The following is a 22,111-nucleotide window of genomic DNA, read 5'->3' as shown; positions in this document are numbered from 1 at the left end:
ATTCTTTAGGGATTGTCGTGTATATTGTACTTTTATCTAGTACTTAAAATAATAGGAGGATTATGTTATTTTAGTGTAAATGTGACAACTTATTAATATAATAGAGACAAAGGAAATATATAGCATTATGTTTAACAACTTTGCAAAATTACATATTAAAAAAATCACAAATATGAGGAAGTTTCATATTACAAGTACGCTTTAATATTCCAACAACTCTTTGTAAATATGAGAATAATCTTTTTTACGGTTTTGTGTCTCATGATTATTATGATTATTGTCCAAAGAATTGTGGATATGTGAAAATGATTACAACTATAATAAATAATGCAATCACAAAAAAAACAAAACAAATGGCCCATTAGCTCAGTTGGTTAGAGCGTCGGCCTAATAACGCCAGTAAAATATACTCTTACAAAATATTTTTACTAATGTTATAATTATTATCTATAACAATGGTTTAAAATAAAATCTACTTAAACTAAAATCTTTTATGAACTAAGCATGTGTTTATACAAGTTCAAATGTAAAGGTTAATTTGTTGCTTCTAACATCTTAAGAGCTAACTAACTATAAATTGAAATAGAATTTAGTATGTGACATATCCCCCTTAAGTTGAATTGTATATATGTTAAAGTTAACTTGATTTATTACATAAACACATTACCATTGTTTTTTCATAAGTCTATAGTAAGTTTCAAACATTACTCACTTTGTCATCCGACCACAAGTTGTTATTATATAACACCTTTTTTATGGGTTATAAGTAAAAGTGTCTACATTGGACCAAGAGCAATACACAAGCGAGAGATATGCGACATATTTATCCAAAACCTTAAGGCATATGGTATATGAGTCCTCTCACTTATAAAACGTTTAACCTCCACTTTTCCAAGCAATGTGAGACTTCTAACTCACACTTGTATCTCAATAATCTTCCCTCCAAGTGTGAGTCCATCCCCTATGCCCCTCTTAAGGGGAAACTCTTTCATCCACATACACTTGTATGGTCGTTGACACTCATACCACGTCATGGGCACTTCAATAGAACACGTTGTCTCACCGTCATGTTAGGAATACTTTCGATACAAGGATCAGATCCTTTACATGAACCATTGAATCTTATGACACTAATATGTCATGAGGGTGAGAATCCACATTGGATCAAGAGAAACATACAACTGAGAGAAACACAATATATTTACCAAAAACCTAAAGGCTTATAACAATGGTTTAATATTCTAATTTTTTTCATTGACATTCAAAATTTCAAAAAACAAAGTAATTTTTACTAATATCATAGTTTGTATATGTTCAATTGTAATTTTTACTAATATCATAGTTTGTATATGTTCAATTGTAATTTTTACTAATATCATAGTTTGTATATGTTCAAAAAACAAAGTAATTTTTACTATTTAATTTAAAGTGTATTACAAACTAAGCATGAGTTTGTATATGTTCAATTATTGAGGTTAGGTTGTTCCTTTCTAACATATAAAATCTAAGTTCTAACTAACTATAAATTGAAATAGAATTTAGTATGTGACATGTCCCGCTTAAGCTAAATTGTACATGTTACAATTAACTTCATTCATTACATAAACAAATTGCCACTGCTTTTATAACTCTAGAGTAAGTTTCAAACATTACTCATTTTGTCATCTGGTCAACAAGTTATTCTTGAGTACGACTGTGTGAATTATATAACACCTTCTTGAAGGATCATAAGGAGAAGCATTTACATTGGGTGGGTCTGTGGCTTTTGTTGCAGCAGATTAGTGGTAATGGAGAGTTATTTGCGTATGTGATTTTCTCCTTTTTGCAGGTTTCCAATCAAGACCAAAAAGCGATTTTCTCAGTTACCTTATGGAGTATCTGGAAAGGGAGAAATAATCAGGTTTGGAATCAGGTGGAAGACTCTCCGATGCTTATATGTCAGCGGGTAAATCAGTTGTTGACATATTGGAAAGAGGCCCAACAGTATCGTCCCAGCAATGGGATTATTAATTCCCCGCCAGCTATTATCATATGGGAAAAACCTCAGAGGGGCAGATTTAAGTGCAATATTGATGCCGCTTTTTCCCATAATAAGGTTGGTTTTGGTGCTTGCATAAGAGATGACATGGGTAATTTCATTGTAGCCCGAACATAATGGTTTTCGCCTTGCACCGATGTTGTTATTGGAGAGGCTCTAGGTCTTCTGAAAGCTTTAAACTGGGTCCATGATCTGGGGTACGACAATATGGATTTTGAATTAGATGCTAAGCGAGTTGTGGATAGTGTGACTATTGCGAGACCTAATGACTCGAATCTTGGAGCTATTACGGGAGAATGTAACCGGTTGATGGCTCTTTTCTTTAGGAACTCTCATGTTAAGTTCGTTAGAAGACAAGCTAATGAGGTTGCTCACGCTCTTGCACGGGTGGCTCCATTTATGGCTAGTTTTCATAATTTCTATGATATTCCAACATGTATTCAGAATATTGTTATTAATGAAATAAGTTAATCTCTTCCCGTCAAAAAAATGTAATAATAATAATTCCTAATTAATAGGTTAGATGTATATTCTAAAACACAACCGTTACAAAATAATGCATAATTTTTTTTGCAAAATAAACACAGTCGTAAAAATTCACCAAATATTTATATTTTTGCATATATAAATTCATAATATAAGAATTTTATATTCATATGAATTTTATTTATATGATATTTTTTACAATTTAATTATTACATTCCATTTTTCAATTTTTTTTTTTAAGTTTTTCAACAATCGTTATTTGTCCGAGATTTGTCAGAGATTCCTTATAAAACGTAGTTGTGTTTAAATTTATTTCCTATTAGATGATAAAATCATATAATATTAATAGAATCCATAAATTTACAATACAAAGAATTTAAAACTTATAGGCATGTCTGACGGGCCGACAAAATATTTACTTAAATTAAACAGATATTAGAGATGATATGTTTTATGACTTTTGAATTACTACAACATTCAATTCATTAAATCTAATTAAATTATTAAACCAATTTATTTTTTTTGGTTTATAATAGGTTTTATTTTATAATATTTGTTAATAGAAATTTTTATAAATAATTATAAAAATTATAGGCATGTCCGACGGGCCAAACATGTTTTTCCACCATATATTTGGTTTAATAGAAATTATCAAATCTATGTATATCTTGACAACTATTACAACTTAATAAATTAAATTAATATTTATATGACAATCAACATTGAATTTTTTTTACTAATTCGTATAAATTTTTTATAAATTTTTTAATCATAACTATATAATATTTATATCGACTTTACTAGTTTCTTCATTAAAATAGTGTAATCCATCAATTGAAACATTTGGTGTGAATATATCATATTATGTGCAAAATCTGATAGTATATAAATAATTCGTTTTAGTCCGTTTGAGATGATTGAGGGCCAGTTTGTTTCAGCTTTAAAAAAATGGATTTTTTCTTTGTATTTTTGAAAATAGATTTTCTAAAACCGTTTTTCAAAATATTACAAGTTTTTTAATATTCGTTTTTTTCTAAAATGAAACAATAATTTTGACATCTTATAACATAAACATACATAATTGAAGACCAAAACTTAGTTAAAATCATAATTTTTTCAAAAAGTTGTATTTCAAAAATGATTTTTATGAAAATCTATTTGAAATAGCTTCAAAATTAAGTGATTTTTTAAAATTTTGATATCCAATTTTTTTTCCCATAAATAGATGAAATACCTTAAATCACATTTTAAGGATAACTATTCAAACAAAATTTTCATTTGAAGCTTTTATAAAAAGTTTCTTTGTAAAAAAATTTTTCACAAAATTTGGTAATACTATAAAAATCATTTTAAAAAAAAGCCAAAACAAACGGGTCCTGAGTTTTTTATTTTAAAAATCAATTTTAAAATTAAAATATAGGTGAATAAAATATAATTTATTTTATATTAATTTTTTTAACATCAAGATGTTATCATCCAATATTACAAACAACTACTCATATTGTTATTAATTATTTATATATAAAAATAAATAGATAAATATTTTTAGTGATAATAAAATTGAGAAAATTATATAAATAATATCTTCCCCCACAACTTAAAATCTCTAATTCCAAAGGTGCTTTGTTTGAAAATTGGATCTTTGTATTGTTCACCAATCATGAAATCTTCACAAACTTGTTTTGATTGTTTATAAACATAGAAAAACAACAACAAAGGCAACCATTAGAAATAATCTACTGTATACCATAAATTAACAAAGAAATACCAACCTAATATTGTAAATTTAGAAATATCATTAAATTCTTGTTAAACATAACTTTTTTGATAAAGAAATCATATCTGAATAGAAAAATAACAGTAGTTAAAACTCCTTTGAACCAAAAAGTTTACTTTTTTTCTTTTATGAAACAACACGTAGTTTAAGATTGAATAGGAAAATTCAAGAATAATATAATAAAAAAGAGCACGCCCAGTGGGACTCGAACCCACAATCGCTTGATTAGAAGTCAAGCGCCTTATCCATTAGGCCATGGGCGCCTTGTGTTAAGCTCCTGAAATTGTTTCATAATATTGAGTAATTTTTTGAAATTGTTTATCAAATACCAAAAGTAAAAACACTAGTAATCAGTTTCTGTAATTTCTTAATCGGTTTTAATGACTGTTCTAATCCTTAATTAATTAAATTCAAATACACGAGTCTCCAAAATTAAGGTAGTTGTCTGTTTCAAACTGTGATCGATGGAGGATTCGAAGCGACACACATGCTTGAAACTGCATATCAATGGAGAAGAAGCAATATTCGTGAAGGGCACTTGGTTTGATACACACTTCAGCCTCTCCATCACCGATGCTTCCACTGCTTGGCACTGCAACGGTACTACTAATCACTAACTTTAAGTCAACCCTTTCGTATTCCATTACTCGTTTCTTCAAGTTTTGATTTTGCTTTCTGGGGTTTTGAATTTTCTCAGCATCGGAGGAGGAGTTGAAGCAGCGTGCGGCTCAGTGGGACCAGCCAGTTTCGGAGTATGTCAAGCTGTCTGAGCGGTATTTAGGGTTTCAGCAACCTGGTTCTGTTTACGCATTTGCTGATGCTGGTGATGGTCATAAAAGGGTAAATATAGCCTACCAAGTGTTTGTTGTTTGTTCACAGTTGGTTTCAAAATATTTGTTGTGTTACCAATGTTGTTTCAAAATAATGTTTGTGTGAATGTTATTGCAGTTGTCATGGACGTTTGAAAAGGGAGGGATGACGCTGTACTGGCGATGGAAATGCATGCAGTCTCCTGATTCTAAAAAAACTACTGCAGAAATATTGGATTTTCTCATGGATGCAAATATCAGGCTTAGTGTATGTATACATTCTGCTTAACTATTTTTAGTGCATTTTTCATACAAGTAATTCCAATCAACCTCGCTAGTACGCATCACGTTTCTTGGTTTGTTCATTATGGTGTGAACCAGAAACAAATAGGACTGCTATGTTTAATGGTGTGAACTGTGAAGTGGGAGTTTAAGTGAATGAATTATCATTTCTGTTACCAAAATTTATTTATGAGAGAGGAGGTGATAGGTGGAATGGTAAAACCCTGCATATAGTTGTTTCATTCCCAATTTTCCGTTTCAATTATTATCTTTTGCTATGTGTGAGAAAAATTGATAAGCATTCTCGTTACTCACATTCTCAATTCTAATCTTGATAGAAGGTGCAAAAGTAGCTACAACTATATTGGGACAAATATTAATTCTTTAATCCTATTGTGTACAAATTTTACCTTTTAGTGTCACCTGTGATTGAGATTTGATATTTTAATCTTTCAATTGCTTAATGAGCTTTACAAAGATGTTAAATGAGCTGAGATGACCTTAACAATATAGAACTTAAACTTGACTTACTTACTTTTTCTTCAAGTTAGAGTATTTCTGCTTGTCAATTAAATTTGCAATCTGGTTATAAGCTTACGCATAAGTGCTGTCTCACAACTCACAATTTGACGATCTCTTCGTATTGATGTTTGCAGTAAAAAAATGTATATTATTCGTTACATTTTCTGCAAGTGTGTCTAACTTATATTGTCTCTTTGGAAAGTTTCAATTACAGTTTGATTAAACATAACCTAATTCTAAGCTGGTCAAAAGAATACTTTTTGTAGTAGTGTGCAACCAACACCTATTTCTCTATTACATAAACTTTAAATTTGAAATGTTCTTTTCGATAATAGAAGATGCCTTCTCATTTCATCATCTTAAACTTGAGTAAATACGGGGTTTCTAATAGCACACTCTTTTAATATGAACAAGATTAGTGAAATAATCTATTTACTTTTCCAAATCCGGCTTGATTTAGAATAGTCAGTACTTATATCCCCCATCCGTTTTCTTTAGTATAGTTAGATATGTTTGTTTATATGCATTTACAGGAAGAAGTTGTCATAAAAACGGAATTGTTTGAGAAGACGAAAGTAGAAGCTGAAAAATGCTTGGCCCAGAGTGAGAGAATAGCCAATGAAAGGGTGGAATTTGAATCTGAAATTTATTCAAAGGTAACTTTTTTACTCTCACTATGTATTTGTTTTTCTTCATCTCTGTTTGTCCATTGAATGTTTTGACCCTTATGGTTTACCGGCATAGATTGCTAGGCCCTGTATCACACTATCACTTAAGAATGCCATTGGCCCTTTGCTAGATTGCTCAAACAATTAACTGATTGAACTAGTTGTTATTTTTTCAATATTGGATCCATTCATAACTGTTTGTTGAGTTCTAACTCTTAAGTTTATGTTGATAACTATTCAATATTTTTGGCGGAACTCGGTAAAATGAGTGAAGTAACAGTATATTATTGAATTGAAATTTGATGAGCCTATTCAATATTTTTGGTAGAACTCGGTAAAATAACCAAGCAACAGTATATTATTGAACTGAAATGTAGTGAGCCTATTCAATATTTTTTTTGTGGAACTCGATAATACGAACGAAGCAACATTATATTTATGATGCTTTTCATTACATGTACTATACTAATATTATAATCTTGCATTTTTGTCTTTGCTCTCATGTATCAATCTGAATCTGCTTATGTTATTCTGTTTTAGTTTCTGGGGGTGTTAAATTCAAAGAAAGCAAAACTAAGAGAGCTTCGAGACCAGCTGTCAAAACAAGATAACACTGAAAAACATCCTCAAGAGGAAGAAGACGCAGATAAAACCGAGAGTTTTGACGAAGAAAGTGATTATGACAAAAGCGACGAAGACGAAGATCCTCAAACATGTATTACTAGTTCTTCAAAGGATGTGGTAGCAAATAAGCCTTCACGTCGAAGGGGAAGCAAACTGTCGTGACAAATTATCTGCACTAACTAGGCAAGAGTTTATTTTCATCTTGGATTTCACATCTGTACAAAAATCACTTGATATCCATGACAATAATGATATGATTTCTGCACATTAATTATGGTCTGGTCAGTTCGGGTAGAGGCTTACTGGTAGAATATTGAAAAACCGTTGTTCAAACCAATTAACAACAGATTTTAAGGGTTTAGATCGGTCTGATCAAACTGAAAAAATGTCCCACCAAAACACGAGTGTTTGGTTTGGTTAGATTTCGGTTTGGTTTGAACATGTAAGTTTAATCAAATTCCTCTTATTTTTCTTCATCTTTTATTAATAGTCAATCCTTATCCTTATCAACGTGTACTTGCACGCATACATAATCCATGAGCATCAAAATGATCCAAATTGAGAGGGCTTATTAAATCCAAAAAGGCTGCACGAATACCGTACGAGAATTTTCTTTTACATTTTTAATATTTCGTTATTTTCTTTTTTATTCTTTAAGTATTAAAACAGCTAATAAAAATTTTCTATCTATTATTATTATTATTATTATTATTTTCTTTCAGTAATATCATTTTTTTTCAATAAATAACTAATATTATTGACAAATTAATAAATATGGTAGCACTGAATTTTAAAAACAAAATTTAAATAAAAACATAATTGTTGCGCAAATGACAATTAAATAGAAATACATTTTCATTTAGTTAAAAAAAATTAAATAAAATCAACATGCATATGCTTCTTAAACAAGAACACTGATTACGTGATATAGTAAAATTTGACAAATTCTAATCCGTGTAAATTTTCACAATAAAATTGAATAGTCAAATCATGCACCATTCAACAGCTCATAAAACTTCTGTTAATTAAAAAAAAACCACAAGGTTACCACCAAAAACTACTATAAATACCCCATATACTGCAATGCTATATATCACAAACATAACAATTGCAGCAACAAAAAAGTACACACACATTCATATACAGATCCAAGAATCAAAAAGGCAAACAATGTCTAATGATGAATGCCAAGGTATTAAGAGTTTACATACATATATGACTAATAAATTAAATAGTTTGTGAGATTTAATTATAATTTGATGATTGAATGAATTAATATTGTTTTTATTATGCAGGTAAGAGTTCATGGCCAGAACTAGTTGGAGTGGATGGAAAGGTTGCAGAGGGTAGAATTGAGAAGGAGAATCCATTGGTGAATGCAATAATTGTTCCAGAAGGATCTTCTGTCCCCTTTGACTTCCGTTGTGATAGAGTTTGGGTTTGGGTTGATAAAGATGGAATTGTTAAACAGATTCCAACTATTGGATAGAAACTTTCTACACTCATCTTTATAATACATGGAATTTATATGCTCCAAGTCATAAATTTAATAATGTTTGAATAATAATAAGGAGCTACTTTCTTTCTAATTATATACTTCTTGTAAATGTTATTTAAACATATATGATAATATGTGTACATGTTCTGTGCACTGTAAATGTGTGTATACATTATTTGTTTTTCATTTCTTTGTTTGGGAAATAATACATGGTATTGGTACTAAGTCTTGTCCAATGATATATCATTCATCTCTTTTGCTTCAATAATTATCAACAAGTCTCATACTCATTTTTTATTGTCGTGAAAAACGATGTCAAGAACAAATTATAATAGGAAATTTTGGAAGATAAGAAGAACACAAGAATTGGTTATAACTGCTATTCTTTTACTTTCTCTTAAAACAAGATTACAAGTTTACAAGAATAACAAATAATCTCTCTCACCCTAAATTAGGATTTGCAACTTAGCAATGATGAGAGACTAGTATGCTATTTATAATAAAACCTAACATACTAACTAATGGGCTTTTTCCACAAGGCCCATTACACAAGCCAACTTAATAAACAAGCTAACTTAACAAATTAGGGTTTAAACACTACAACCTAATTTAACATGCTAACAACCCTAGCATCTTCGACACAAGCATGTGAACAATCTTCGACTTCATGCTTAATCCTGTCGAACCAAGAAGCTACCCTTCTGCCATACTAGAGTTCGATCCAATATCTCACAAATCTCCACCTTGGATCTAACTCTACAACGTCAAGGGAACAAACTAGCTTTCTTTATGCAGTTTTATCAACTGCATACAGTGGAAAAACTTGCAACTCAGCAATGTCTTGGTGATCATATCAGCAGCATTGTCTTCAGTCGAAACCTTCAGCACTTGGACTTCTCCACGCTCGATTACTCCTCTGACGAAATGCAACCTCACATCAATGTGCTTAGTTCGCTCATGATAGGCTGAATTCTTCGACAGGTGTATTGCACTCTGACTATCACATTTAACAATGATACCTCGACCTTGAAGTTTCAGCTCCTTCACAAAACCTTCAAGCCACAATGCTTCTTTCACAGCTTCAGTTAGAGCAATATACTCCGCTTCAGTGGTTGATAGAGCAACAACCTTCTGAAGTGTTGCTTTCCAACTAATTGCAGTGCCAAATATAGTGAAAACATATCCAGAAATAAATTTTCTGGAATCCATACAACCTGCATAATCAGAGTCGACATATCCTTCAATTGCTTCTTTACTATCTTCACCCAAGGCTCTACCATAAATTAGGACTCTGTTCAGAGACCCATTTATGTACCTTAAAATCCACTTCAATGCTTGCCAGTGAGCCTTTCCAGGGTTCGCCATGTACCTGCTTACAAGACTTACTGCATATGCTATGTCGGGTCTAGTACAGACCATAGCATACATCAAAGAACCAACTATATTAGCATATGGGATGCTATTCATATAGGCTCTTTCGACATCAGTACTGGGACATTGATCAATACTCAGCTTGAATTGAGGGTTTGTTGGAGTCACAACTGGCTTCGAATTCGACATACCAAATTTTTCGAGAATCTTTCATAGATATTCCTCTTGAGATAAGCATAACTTCGACTTCTTTCTATCTCTTCGAATGTCAATTCCAAGAATCCTGAAAGCAGCTCCTAGATCCTTCATATCGAACTCCTTATTGAGTTCAGCCTTCACCCTCGTCACATCTTCAACATTGTTGCTTGCTATGAGAATATCATCCACATAAAGCAACAAAATAACAAATGAATTACCAGGTTGAAATCTGAAGTAAACGTAGTGGTCGAACTGACTTCTAATGAAACTTATGCGTGCCATGAACTTGTCGAATCTCCTATTCCACTGTCGAGGAGATTGTTTCAGCCCATACAAAGATCTCTTTAACTTGCACACATAATATTCCTTCCCCTTTTCGACATACCCTTCAGGTTGCCTCATCAGAATCGTTTCATCTAGATCACCATACAAGAACGCAGTCTTCACATCCATCTGTTCCAGTTCAAGATCGAACTGTGCCACAGTGGCAAGCAACATTCGAATGGACCTATGCTTCACAACAGGAGAAAACACATCATTGAAGTCAACACCTTCTTTCTGAGTGAAACCCCTTGTAACTAACCTTTCCTTGTATCTTTTCGACGTCACTCCTTCAATTCCTTCCTTAACTTTGAAAATCCATTTACAGCTGACTAACCTTGCCCCAGCAGGTTTCTTGATCAGTTCCAAAGTATGATTATCATGAAGAGATTTCATCTCATCATCCATGGCCTTCAGCCATTCAGTCTTATTTCGACTCCTCATAACTTCCTTGTAGTCTCTAGGTTCTTCGTCTAGAACCTCACTTGCAGAGATTAAGGCATAAGCTATAAGATCTGCATACCCAAGTCTCTGAGGTGCCTTAATGACTCTTCTCGACCTATCTCTCGACAATAGGTAGTCATCATCAGTTTCCTCAACTTCCTCAGCATCTTTTTCTTCTTCTTCGACTTCATCAGGGATATGCAATTCAGCATCAACATGCTCCACCTCAACAGGAATCTCTACCTGTTCCAGCTCTTCTGCACTTCGACCATCATCATCAGTTTTCTTGAAAGCCATTTCAGCTTCATTGAAAACTACATCTCGACTGGTGATACACCTCCTGTGACCTGGCTCTAGGCACCATAGCCTATAGGCTTTGACTCCTTCAGGGTATCCCATGAACATGCATTTCAGAGCTCTAGGTTCGACCTTGTCTTGCCTAATATGAGCATAGGCTATGCAGCCAAATACTCTCAGTTTGTCGAGATCTGGTGGATGTCCCGACCAAACTTCTTCAGGTGTCTTCATATCTAACGCTGTCGAAGAATATCTATTTATCAGATATGTTGCTGTCGAAACAGCCTCAGCCCAGAACACCTTCTTTAACCCCGCACTAGTCAACATGCATCTGACTCTCTCCAAAATAGTTCGATTAAACCTTTCAGCCAAACCATTTTGTTGTGGAGTACCTGCAGTAGTTCTGTGTCTTGCAATACCAGAGTCAGCACAAAAGCTATCGAACGCTTCATTGCAAAATTCAAGGCCATTATCGGTTCTCAACCTCTTGACCTTTCTGCCAGTCTGATTTTCTACTAGAGTCTTCCAACTTTTGAAATTCTCAAAAGTTTTATCCTTAGTCTTCTGGATGAATACCCATAACTTTCTGGAATAATCATCAACTATGGATAGAAAATACCTTGCTCCTAAGTGTGATGGACACCTTGCAGGCCCCCAAAGATCAACATGGATGTAATCAAGGGATCCATGTGTTCTTTGTTTGCCTTTGTTGAACTTCATTTTGCAAGATTTTCCAAGTACACAGGGTTCACAAAACTTCAGCTTTTCGACTTTGTCTCCACCAAGCAGATTTTGTTTCCCTAATTCGACCAGATCTCTTTCCACTACGCCAAACAAGAGAAAAGATAGCGCTTTTTTTGTCTTTAGGCAGCGCTTTAAAGCGCTATCTATTCCCCCGCTGCCGTAGGTAAAGGCAGCGCTTTTTTTCACCCTGAAAGCGCTGCTAAAGGCCACCTTTAGGCAGCACTTTTGCCTATAAAGCGCTGTTAAAGGCACACTTTAGACAGCGCTTTTATGTTAAAAGCGCTGCTAATTGCCCACTTTAGACTGCGCTTTTCTGAAACATTTTTTTAGAAAAAGCCTCTTAAAAGCGCTGCTAAAGGCCACCTTTAGGCAACGCTGTTCCTAAAAGCGCTGTTAAAAGGCCCAATTCAGCCAGCGCTTTTTTCTTAAAAGCGCTGTTAAAGGCCCCATTTAGGCAGCGCTTTTCTGAACAAAATTTTTAAAGAGCTTTTAGGCAGCGCTTCTCTTTTAAAGCGCTGTCTAATGTCCACGAAATTTTTAGATGCATCTATTTAAAAAAGGCTTGCCCCAGGTTTTCACCAGATTTTGCACCTGTATATACCATTACAAATTTCACATATAAACAACAAAAAAACTCTATTTTTTAGAGCTAACATGCTAAGAATATATATATATAGGAATAAACTTGTATTTTTTATATGCTAAGATGTTAATAATATATTAATAAACAACAAAATTACATCAAATTCAATGAAAACAATTGCATCATCCAAAACATTGTTATTTTTTACACAAATCAAAAGGATGCTAAATATCTACTTTTTCTTCTTGCCAACAATTGTAACCATTTTACCCTTCAATATCCTGCAATTGCATCAAACCATTACAATCACAAAACAGAATAACAGAAAACCAAAAACAAAATAATATAAAGGTGAAAAATATTCTACATTAGTGTACATAAAACCATTCTACATTTGCCACGAATGTATTTCAAACGGCCTACATATCACTAAATAATCTATGTAGATAAATCAAATATTGCAACATATCATGCACTTGGCTATACTCAAAATTATCATCAATTATAGTAAGATTTCAATATACCTATACAACTTTCAACTCAACCATGAATTGACACCATTCCTCCTTAAGTTCATCCAACTTAGATCTTGAGTAAGTAGCACACTTGAAGTCATCAAAGTACTACAAAATAATATAACATGGTATGTTTAAGTTAAAACTATTTAATTATATGAGAAATATGTGTTAAATATTAAAATAAATCTTAAGTTAGAAATCCATACCTTGGACGGAATCTCTATTTGATTCGAAAGAAGAATTTCTTTCATAAACTGCAACATGTAAAAACCGCAATCTACTTCATTACGCTGCCCAGGACACTACACATGGAAAGAAAATATGGATAAGGTTTAAGTTTTATCACGTATCAATCACTATTTATATAATCAAAATTGTGATAATTAATTAATATACCTCCACTTGGATCCATGTGATGTTGTTGGCTTTACTCTTTGGTACTTGACTTCCTCTTTGTGCTCGAAAAACTTGTATAACGCTAATAAAACATAAACGCATAATTTAAAACAATTCTCATAAATAAATAAATATACACACGAATATTTAGAACAATCTCACTTACGTATCAATCAACTTCTTCATAGCTTCGTATATTTCAAAGCACTCAACAAAATAAACAAAAATTTACATACAAGGTCCTATAGTCATACAATACAACCTTATTTTAGATGTTTTACTGATATATTTATTTTCTTATTTATATTTAAACAAATTTGTTTACAAATAAATATAGTATAATTTGCTATAGGTACAAAAATTGACTGGATTAACATTAAAAGGCATACGATGGTTGGTTGATTCTAGTGGTGGTAAGGGTGATACAAGATTCTAAATCCATACTCTTTAATATGTTCTGTTTCGTTTTTATGTAGACTCTTTTGCGGATGCGAACTATTATAATTAATTTTGCAATTCTTAGATTTAAACATGTCATGTAACTACTATATGATGACCATCCAGGGGGAGTAGTTTTGCCTAGGTGAAGTTACACATTCAGGTGAATGCATGTTTAGTTTCCTCATTAACACATTTATATATATATAATTTCATATACTTTTAATTTTCTATTTATATATATAAATGTATGATATCCAACTTTTGGCTTTCTTATGGTACCATTACAAGTTATAGCTGGTACCATTACATTAGTACATAAGATTGATAAGCCTTTGCAAAGTTGACACATTGACATTGATCCTAACTAAGACAGTGTTAGTTTGATTGAGAAGTATGAGAAAAATTTGGCAATCATGCTAGAGAAGGTCCTTGCTATTTGGTGTACATGACAGACAAACAGACACAGTCTAACTAAACAAGGGTACACATTAGCCAGCTCAATTGCTTTGGCATGAGTGCCTAATTAGGAGACAACTGTGATTAATTTAGTGAAGTTTTTGTATATAATTTAGTGAAGTTTTTGTATATAATTAATTTAGTGAAGTTTTTGCATGATATACCTAAAAAGGACATACTACTCTTTTGCCACAATGATATATAACCGTTGCTCGCTCGGGAAACAAGCGACTTACTTAAGCTAAAGAATTACTCACAATATTATATACAGAAATTGTGAGAAACTAAAAACAAATTGTTAACTAATTACATCTTTAATACTGTGTTTCGAAATTCCACAATGATGAGACTTGAGTGTCAAACATCTCCATGTCAAACCAGTTAGTGGCATAATCTGTGATGGAAGGAGAAGGAGAACGTAAAGGCTCATTTGCAATACTCATGAGCAAATCATGCATATCGTCGAATTCCGTTGGAACTTGTTCTATGACGACTCCATCACCAACACCAACCTGACACTGGTTGTTGTCCTCAACAGAAACTAACTCAGCAGCTTCCATTGCAGCTTTCCTTATCTCGTCTCCATCATTGGATTCCGGCAACCTCAACCGCCATGCGGAATCAGCAAAATTAAGACAAGCTGATTTCCCCTTAAGAACGAGTGCAGCAACATCATGTGCACGTGCAGCCGTTTCTGGCGTGGGATATGTTCCAAGCCAAATCCTTGAGTTGTTGCATTTGTTACGGTTAGGAACTCCATCTCACAAACCCACTTGTTATTGTTCCTCTTTCGTACTCCTCGGTACACTGGGTGTCTTGTCTCCTTGAATACTCTTCTACCTGTTCGCTTCTTTGGTCTCTCAGATGCCAAAAACGTTTCTGAATTATTATGGTTTGAGGAACTTGTTTCTGACGAAGAAGTATCAGAGTGCTGGTGTGTGCCGTAGTTCAACTCGGTAAACGATGATTCAAAAATATTCATCAGAAAATTTTAAGTTGCTTATGTGATTGAACTGAGCTAAGTGAGGAAGTGAGTGTCTGTGGAGAGTTTATTCAAATATAGCTTATTGGTGAGTTGGCAAAGAAAAGGACCACGTATGTGACACGAACACGGGCAGGCTACTATGAAGTAAAACAAGTTTTTTTTTCACTTTTGTGGGACAAAATATGATGATAACGACAAAGGTTGATTTGGAAGGTTCCATATCACTCCTTCTTTTCATATATATTGTTTGACACTTTGACTTGGCTGTCTCCTACTACTATCCATCCAGGTTTAAAACTTCAGACAAGGTTTAAAACGTGCTTTACCCTTTTTACGTAAGTATTTTTTACTTTTTCATAAGATCTTTCTCAAAATATAATATTGCATTAATTATTTTTTCTGTAAATGCTTAAGCGACCGAACTAGATAAGATTATGGAATTTAGATGTTAACGCGGTGAGACAAAGCATAAACCAACAGAAAGCTCTGGTACCATAAAATCAATAAACTATATTTGAATGTGCTGATGGTACCAGCTATAACTTGTAATGGTACCAGCAGATCTACCTAATCCATGAATTTTGGGTTAATAAAATCTACCTATTATTAAATTCTTTAGTCATCATTCGCAGATATATCTTATAACAAGTTATCAAGTTTTGCAGATATATTTTTTAATTTCAGGTTTGTCCTGCATTCCATAAATAATTAACATACATTTTTGCTGGATCTAATAGTATGGTGTGATTGAATGTAATATTTCCTTAGTGAACATATTAACTACCATTCTAACTATGAGTTCTAATAGAAAACTTACAAGCAGACTGGCCTTAGATATATGACTCAGCACCTATTCAGTCCAAACCAATGTGTATTCGATCGAGCTAGCGTCTGTTGGAATTCTGTAATAAAAAGGAAAAGCATTCAAATTTCAAGTCATGCAATCCACCAACTTGCACAACAGAGAAGAACCTGCACCAAGCTTACACTTCAAGCTTCAATCTTAAGTCTTTCCATGTTTCAGGCAGCTTCACCTCCAATTCCGAGCAACCATCGCCACCGAGAAAGCTATAAACCTATACATTTATTAACGAATCAGATTCGGTCCATATTAAAACCATCACATTCAAGTTCGAAACAAGTCACATAAATATTGAATCCTTTGAAGTTTATTCTTAAATCAGATACCAACTATACAAAGTCTTGTTAATAAATGTCATAAAATTCTGACCAATGTAGAAAACCAAATAGAACTGAATGAAAAGGCCCATTAATCCCTTATATGAAGCTTCAAATTTAAAGTAATCAACTCTATGCAGCATAATGTTGAGTGATGACCACTATTTCAGTGACATCAGCTCATATTAAACATCCACTTTTCCTAAGATATAGCTTGATACATTCATTAAACCATGTACAAGAGGTTCGATAGGTGCACAAAGGCACTGTGCGCCCTTGATACAATTGCTTTCGACCAATCCAGAATATGAACATATTAGTACACAGTCCCCACTCATGAGACAACCGAACTTATAAAACCATTTATAAAACATACTCATACAAATAGAATACCTAAATCATATATAAAAACCATACAATACATACATTCATATTTCATTCAAAATCAATTCAAAAGCCATTCGAAGCGAAGTTGACATGAAACCAAGTCTCATTAACAGTTTTGTAACCAAATTGTTTTCAAACTTAACCTCCAACTTAATATCTAACAATGATTAACTGCTAACAAATTTCAAAAACAGAATTTTTTAGTCCTAACTAAGTCTTAAACAACTCCAACTAACTAAGATACTAACAGTTTTGAAACACTAGCAGTTAAGCCAGGTACCAGGCCAAATTCAAGATACAAACCTGCGACAAATTTTCTCATTCACATTAAACACTTAAGGCAAACTTAGTAGAACCATACCATATCCAAAACAATGACATTCATTCATCATACGAGACACGGTGTACTGTTACAGGAATTTTGTTAAGAAGTTGTCGCATACAAACAACAGAAAAAGAAATAGAATCGAAACAATTCAACACCCCTAACAAGTTTTAACATACAGCCCTGTACAGAACTAACATCAAAAACATGGTTCATGTAACACTTCAACACAAATTCAGAGAAAGCGATTGAAGGGATTTTCGTATTGAAATTCTATAAACAATGCCAGAGTAAATTCATACCTCTAATGCCGAAGAAGAATGATATAAACCCAGATGAAAGCGATTTCGTTTTACAGAAGAAGAAAATCGCAAATTTGGCTTAAATTAGGGTTTTTCGAATTTGCTGAAGGGATTTTCGTGAGAGAAGAAAAATGAAATTCGCAACTGTGGGTTCAATTAGGATTCTTCGAATTCAGAAGGTTTGTTCGTGGATTGAGAGAGTTTGTTCGTGGATTCAGTAGATTTTTGGTTTGGGAAAAGAAGAAGAACGAGTGGGTTTTCTGTTTGGGAGAATAGAAAGAACGATGATAGGGTTTTTAGTATGTGAGAATCTATTTTTTAATTTTAATCCGCCTAAGGCAGCGCTTTTCAGAAAGCGCTATCTGATGTAGTCATTTACCAGCGCTTTATAAAAAGCGCTTTTTGAGGCAACACTTTTAGCAGCGTTTTTCAGAAGCGCTGTCTCAGGTAGGCCTTTTAGCAGCGCTTTTCTTCATTTTCGTATACAGTTTCCGTGTTTTATTTTTTATTTTACTTATAGCAGCGCTTTTGTATAAAAGCGCTGTCTAAAGTGTGCTGTCTAAAAGTCTTTTTGGCGTAGTGTTCACTGACATGGCCCAATCTCATGTGCCAGATTTCTGTCTTCGACAAAGGTATCGTGGATGCAACATTTGTCGAACCACTTACAACTTCAGCCTCAAGGGTATACAAGCCTTGTTTCATCACGCCTCTCAAGACTTCCTTCGACCCCTTCATGACTCTTAGGACATTTTTCTCTCATTGGAAAACATATCCTTTCTTGTCGAATTCACCAAGAGAAAGTAGATTTCTCTTCAAATCAGGAACATACCTGACTTTAGTCAACAACCTTATTGACTCATCATGGAGTTTGAATCTCACAGATCCAACACCTGCAATCTTGCAAGCCTTGTTGTTTCCCAGCAATACTGATCCACCATCTTGATCACATAATTCCTCGAACAAGTCTTTGTTTGGAGTCATGTGCCAAGTGCAACCTGAATCCATAATCCACTCCTTCCTAGAGTCACTGCTTGAAACCACAAGAACATCAGATGATTCGAAATCATCTTGAACAATGGCAGCGTTGCCATTATCCTTACCTCCATGATCTTTCAGGCGTTCAGGGCACACCTTTCTTGTGTGACCCTCCTTCTTACAATGATAGCATCGAATGCCAAATGCTTCGCCACTATAAGACTTCGACTGGCTTTTGCCCTTCTTCTTGTCAAACTTACCATCCTTTCGTAAGAGTTTTCCTTTAACGGCCGAACCTTCACCAACAGTCGAAGGTTTATGCTCCTTTCGTTCATTCAAGTCCTTAGAATACAAGGCTGATTGAACTTCTTCAAACGTCAGGGACTCCCTTCCATACAAGAGAGTTTCTTTGAAGTGAGCATGTGATCGAGGCAAAGAACACAATAGTAACATCGCTTGATCTTCATCTTCGATCTTCACATCTATATTTTCAAGATCAAGAATCAGCTTGTTGAACATATCCAACTGCTCAGCCAACACTTTGTCTTCAATCATCTTGAATGAATACAAAGCTTGCTTCAGGTAGAGTCGATTTACCAGCGATTTGGTCATGTACAGACTTTCAAGTTTCACCCATAACCCTGATGCCGTCGTCTCCTTTGATACCTGCCAGAGAACCTTATCACCAAGGCTCAACAAAATTGCGTTGTGTGCTTTCTCGATCATATTCTTCTTCTCCGCTGCCGTTAATGTAGCATTCATGGCTGCCTCTCCCTTTAACGCTTCCAAACAACCCTGCTGAACCAGTAGGGCTTTCATCTTCAAGCGCCACAGACCGAAATCATTCACTCCGCTGAACTTTTCAATCTCATACTTTGTTGAAGACATCTTCTCCACGCTCACCGCACCAATTTTTTGTGAAAAACGATGTCAAGAACAAAGTATAATAGAGAATTTTGGAAGATAAGAAGAACACAAGAATTTGTTATAACTGCTATTCTTTTACTTTCTCTTAAAACAAGATTACAAGTTTACAAGAATAACAAATAACCTCTCTCACCCTAAATTAGGATTTGCAACTTAGCAATGATGAGAGACTAGTATGCTATTTATAATAAAACCTAACATACTAACTAATGGGCTTTTTCCACAAGGCCTATTACACAAGCCAACTTAATAAACAAGCTAACTTAACAAATTAGGGTTTAAACACTAAAACCTAATTTAACATGCTAACAACCCTAGCATCTTCGACACAAGCATGTGAACAATCTTCGACTTCATGCTTAATCCTGTCGAACCAAGAAGCTACCCTTCGACCATACTAGAGTTCGATCCAATATCTCACATTTATTATATATAAATAAATAATATTTTTTTAAAAATAAATATATTTCTAAGGACTCTTGCTAACTTGTGCTCTAAGAGCATATATTAAAGACATCATAATTAGAAAATTTGAGTGAAATAAAATTATATTTAAAGTTTCAAAAAATTTATTGCATACATTCTAAAAGAATATTTATACAAATAATTCATTAACAAGTCTTTAGGCACGTGTTAACATTTGCCTATTTTTAATACTTATAAAATTATGAAATTTAAATTTAATCCCATAAAATTCCCTATTTGAGGACTAAAATCATTCTTTTTTTTTTTTATAATAAAAACTATTATTAGAACCTGCAATGATTGACTAGAGTTTCAGTTAAATTTAATGAACTAAATAAATTTAATCCAAAATAAAATTACAAGAGAGTCTTAACATATATTTGTTTAATAGCTAAAAGATAATAATTGTTATGCACTCTTAGTGTAAAATAATTTACACAATCATTACATCACAACTATTTACAATTAATACTTTATATATGATTAAAAAAAAATCAAACACTTATAAAAATTTAGCGGCTATAATTAACTGATAGTGGTGCATTTCAATTAAATTCTACCTAAAATTAGTCTAGGTTGTAGAAAATAACAACATGAGTTGGATTTGGATTAGGTTTAATCAATGTTCAACTAATTGAATAAAAACTTGTCAAATTAGTTAGTTAAGCAAATTTTTCTCAAATTTAAAGAATCTCACGAATACTTTGAGATAGGGGTGGCAAAACGGGCCGGTTCACACACCCTTCAAAAAATGGCGGGTTGGATTGGGAGTTTAGGTCCGCTATTCACCAAAGCCCGCCCCGCCATACCCGCCCCGCCAAAGCCCGTCCATCCTCCAAAACTCACTCTTTTTTTAGTTAACTCTAGTAATTGCAATTCTTGATGGTTTATTTCGTACATTTATTTATAACTATATGTGATCTTACCGAGCAGATCAGATGACCAGCAACAATGAAGGCTTGAAGTTCAGGATGACAAATATGGAGAAAAAAGTTGTTGTACCTGCAAGGCACTCCGATGTCAAAGTAAGTACGTATTCCACAAGGTACAACAAAATAATAGGGTTTTAGTGGTAAGAAAAAGATTACATTGCCCTCTATATGTAGAGGGCTATTTATAGGATGTTTGGAACGGATTGGACGCCTCCTTTTAGGGCGGATATTCAGGGGACGTGTGGACTGGTTGTTCACCGAGCACGAGGGGTCATCGTGGTCGGTTACTTGGCACGTTTGCCCAGTCCGGTCGGATGGAAGCCACCACGTGCGTTCTGAAGCGTATTGGGCCGAAGGCGGGAATGGCCCAATTGATTGGATTGGGCCGGTCCAGAACAATATGTAATATTTTTTAAGTAAATTTGTTAAAAAATTGCTTTTATAAAAAATTGTTTTAAAAAATAAGTAAAAAGTTTAATTAAAAGGTTAAAAAAACTATTAATCTATTAAAAAAATATAAATAAAAATAGGCGGGTAAGCCCGCCGCCCGCCAACCCGTCATCTTGGCGGGGCGGGCATGACTTTTATGCCTATTTTACTTGATAGACATGTCCGTCCCCTCATTTTTTGACGAACATAAGACGGAGCAGACGGCGAACGAGACGGGCGGCCCGTTTTGCCACCCCTACTCTGAGAGTGTCCGACTTCATCAAAGAGACATTGAATTTGATAATTCACCTATGAGATTTGTGATGTTTTTATCATCATGAAGTAAAATGACTATTTTTCTAAAACATGATCAAAAGTGATAACATAAATGTTGTAAGATAAAAAAAAATTAAGTGAAATGTGTGTACATAAACTCATTATTAGGCCGAAATACACATTACCCGCATTCTTTGAACCAAACATATATTTAGTTAAATTTCCTCCCCTCCCTTCCCTTGATTAAATTTCCTCCCCTCCCCTTCCCTCCCCTCCGTTGAACCAAACGAACCCAATTAAGGCAAGATTTTAGAGCCACAAAATTTTGGTGAGCAGGATTAACTTTTATATAGATACAATAAATTAAAATTATCATGTTCTTACAAGTTATCCTTTATCTCTCTACTTTGCAATTTACTTATGTTTTGAATAGTTTAGCAGCTCAAAAAAACCTAA

General features: G+C 33.7%; 2 protein-coding genes, 1 non-coding gene and 1 pseudogene across 3 annotated transcripts; 2 read left to right on the top strand and 2 right to left on the bottom strand.

The window, feature by feature from the left end:
- Positions 1–4,491: 4,491 nt before the first annotated feature.
- TRNAR-UCU (transfer RNA arginine (anticodon UCU)) lies at positions 4,492–4,564 on the bottom strand. The gene has a single exon. It is a non-coding gene; the product is annotated as a tRNA-Arg (tRNA).
- A 142-nt stretch (positions 4,565–4,706) lies between these two features.
- On the top strand, positions 4,707–7,712 carry LOC131644329 (DNA repair protein XRCC4). The gene is made up of 5 exons (XM_058914799.1): positions 4,707–4,901; positions 4,999–5,141; positions 5,250–5,378; positions 6,448–6,570; positions 7,123–7,712. The coding sequence occupies exons 1-5, from the start codon at positions 4,766–4,768 to the stop codon at positions 7,366–7,368; spliced, it is 777 nt and encodes a 258-aa protein (XP_058770782.1). The 5' UTR covers positions 4,707–4,765; the 3' UTR covers positions 7,369–7,712.
- A 531-nt stretch (positions 7,713–8,243) lies between these two features.
- Positions 8,244–8,929, top strand: LOC131644330 (glu S.griseus protease inhibitor-like). The gene is made up of 2 exons (XM_058914800.1): positions 8,244–8,398; positions 8,502–8,929. Exons 1-2 carry the CDS (start codon positions 8,290–8,292, stop codon positions 8,693–8,695), a joined length of 303 nt encoding a protein of 100 aa, XP_058770783.1. The 5' UTR covers positions 8,244–8,289; the 3' UTR covers positions 8,696–8,929.
- Positions 8,930–14,787: 5,858 nt separating this feature from the next.
- LOC131655589 (dehydration-responsive element-binding protein 1E-like) lies at positions 14,788–15,455 on the bottom strand (annotated as a pseudogene).
- Positions 15,456–22,111: the final 6,656 nt, after the last annotated feature.

This window comes from Vicia villosa, linkage group LG1, assembly GCF_029867415.1.
Source record: "Vicia villosa cultivar HV-30 ecotype Madison, WI linkage group LG1, Vvil1.0, whole genome shotgun sequence".
Lineage (NCBI taxonomy): Eukaryota > Viridiplantae > Streptophyta > Magnoliopsida > Fabales > Fabaceae > Vicia > Vicia villosa.
This window is presented reverse-complemented; position numbering and strand designations above follow the sequence as displayed.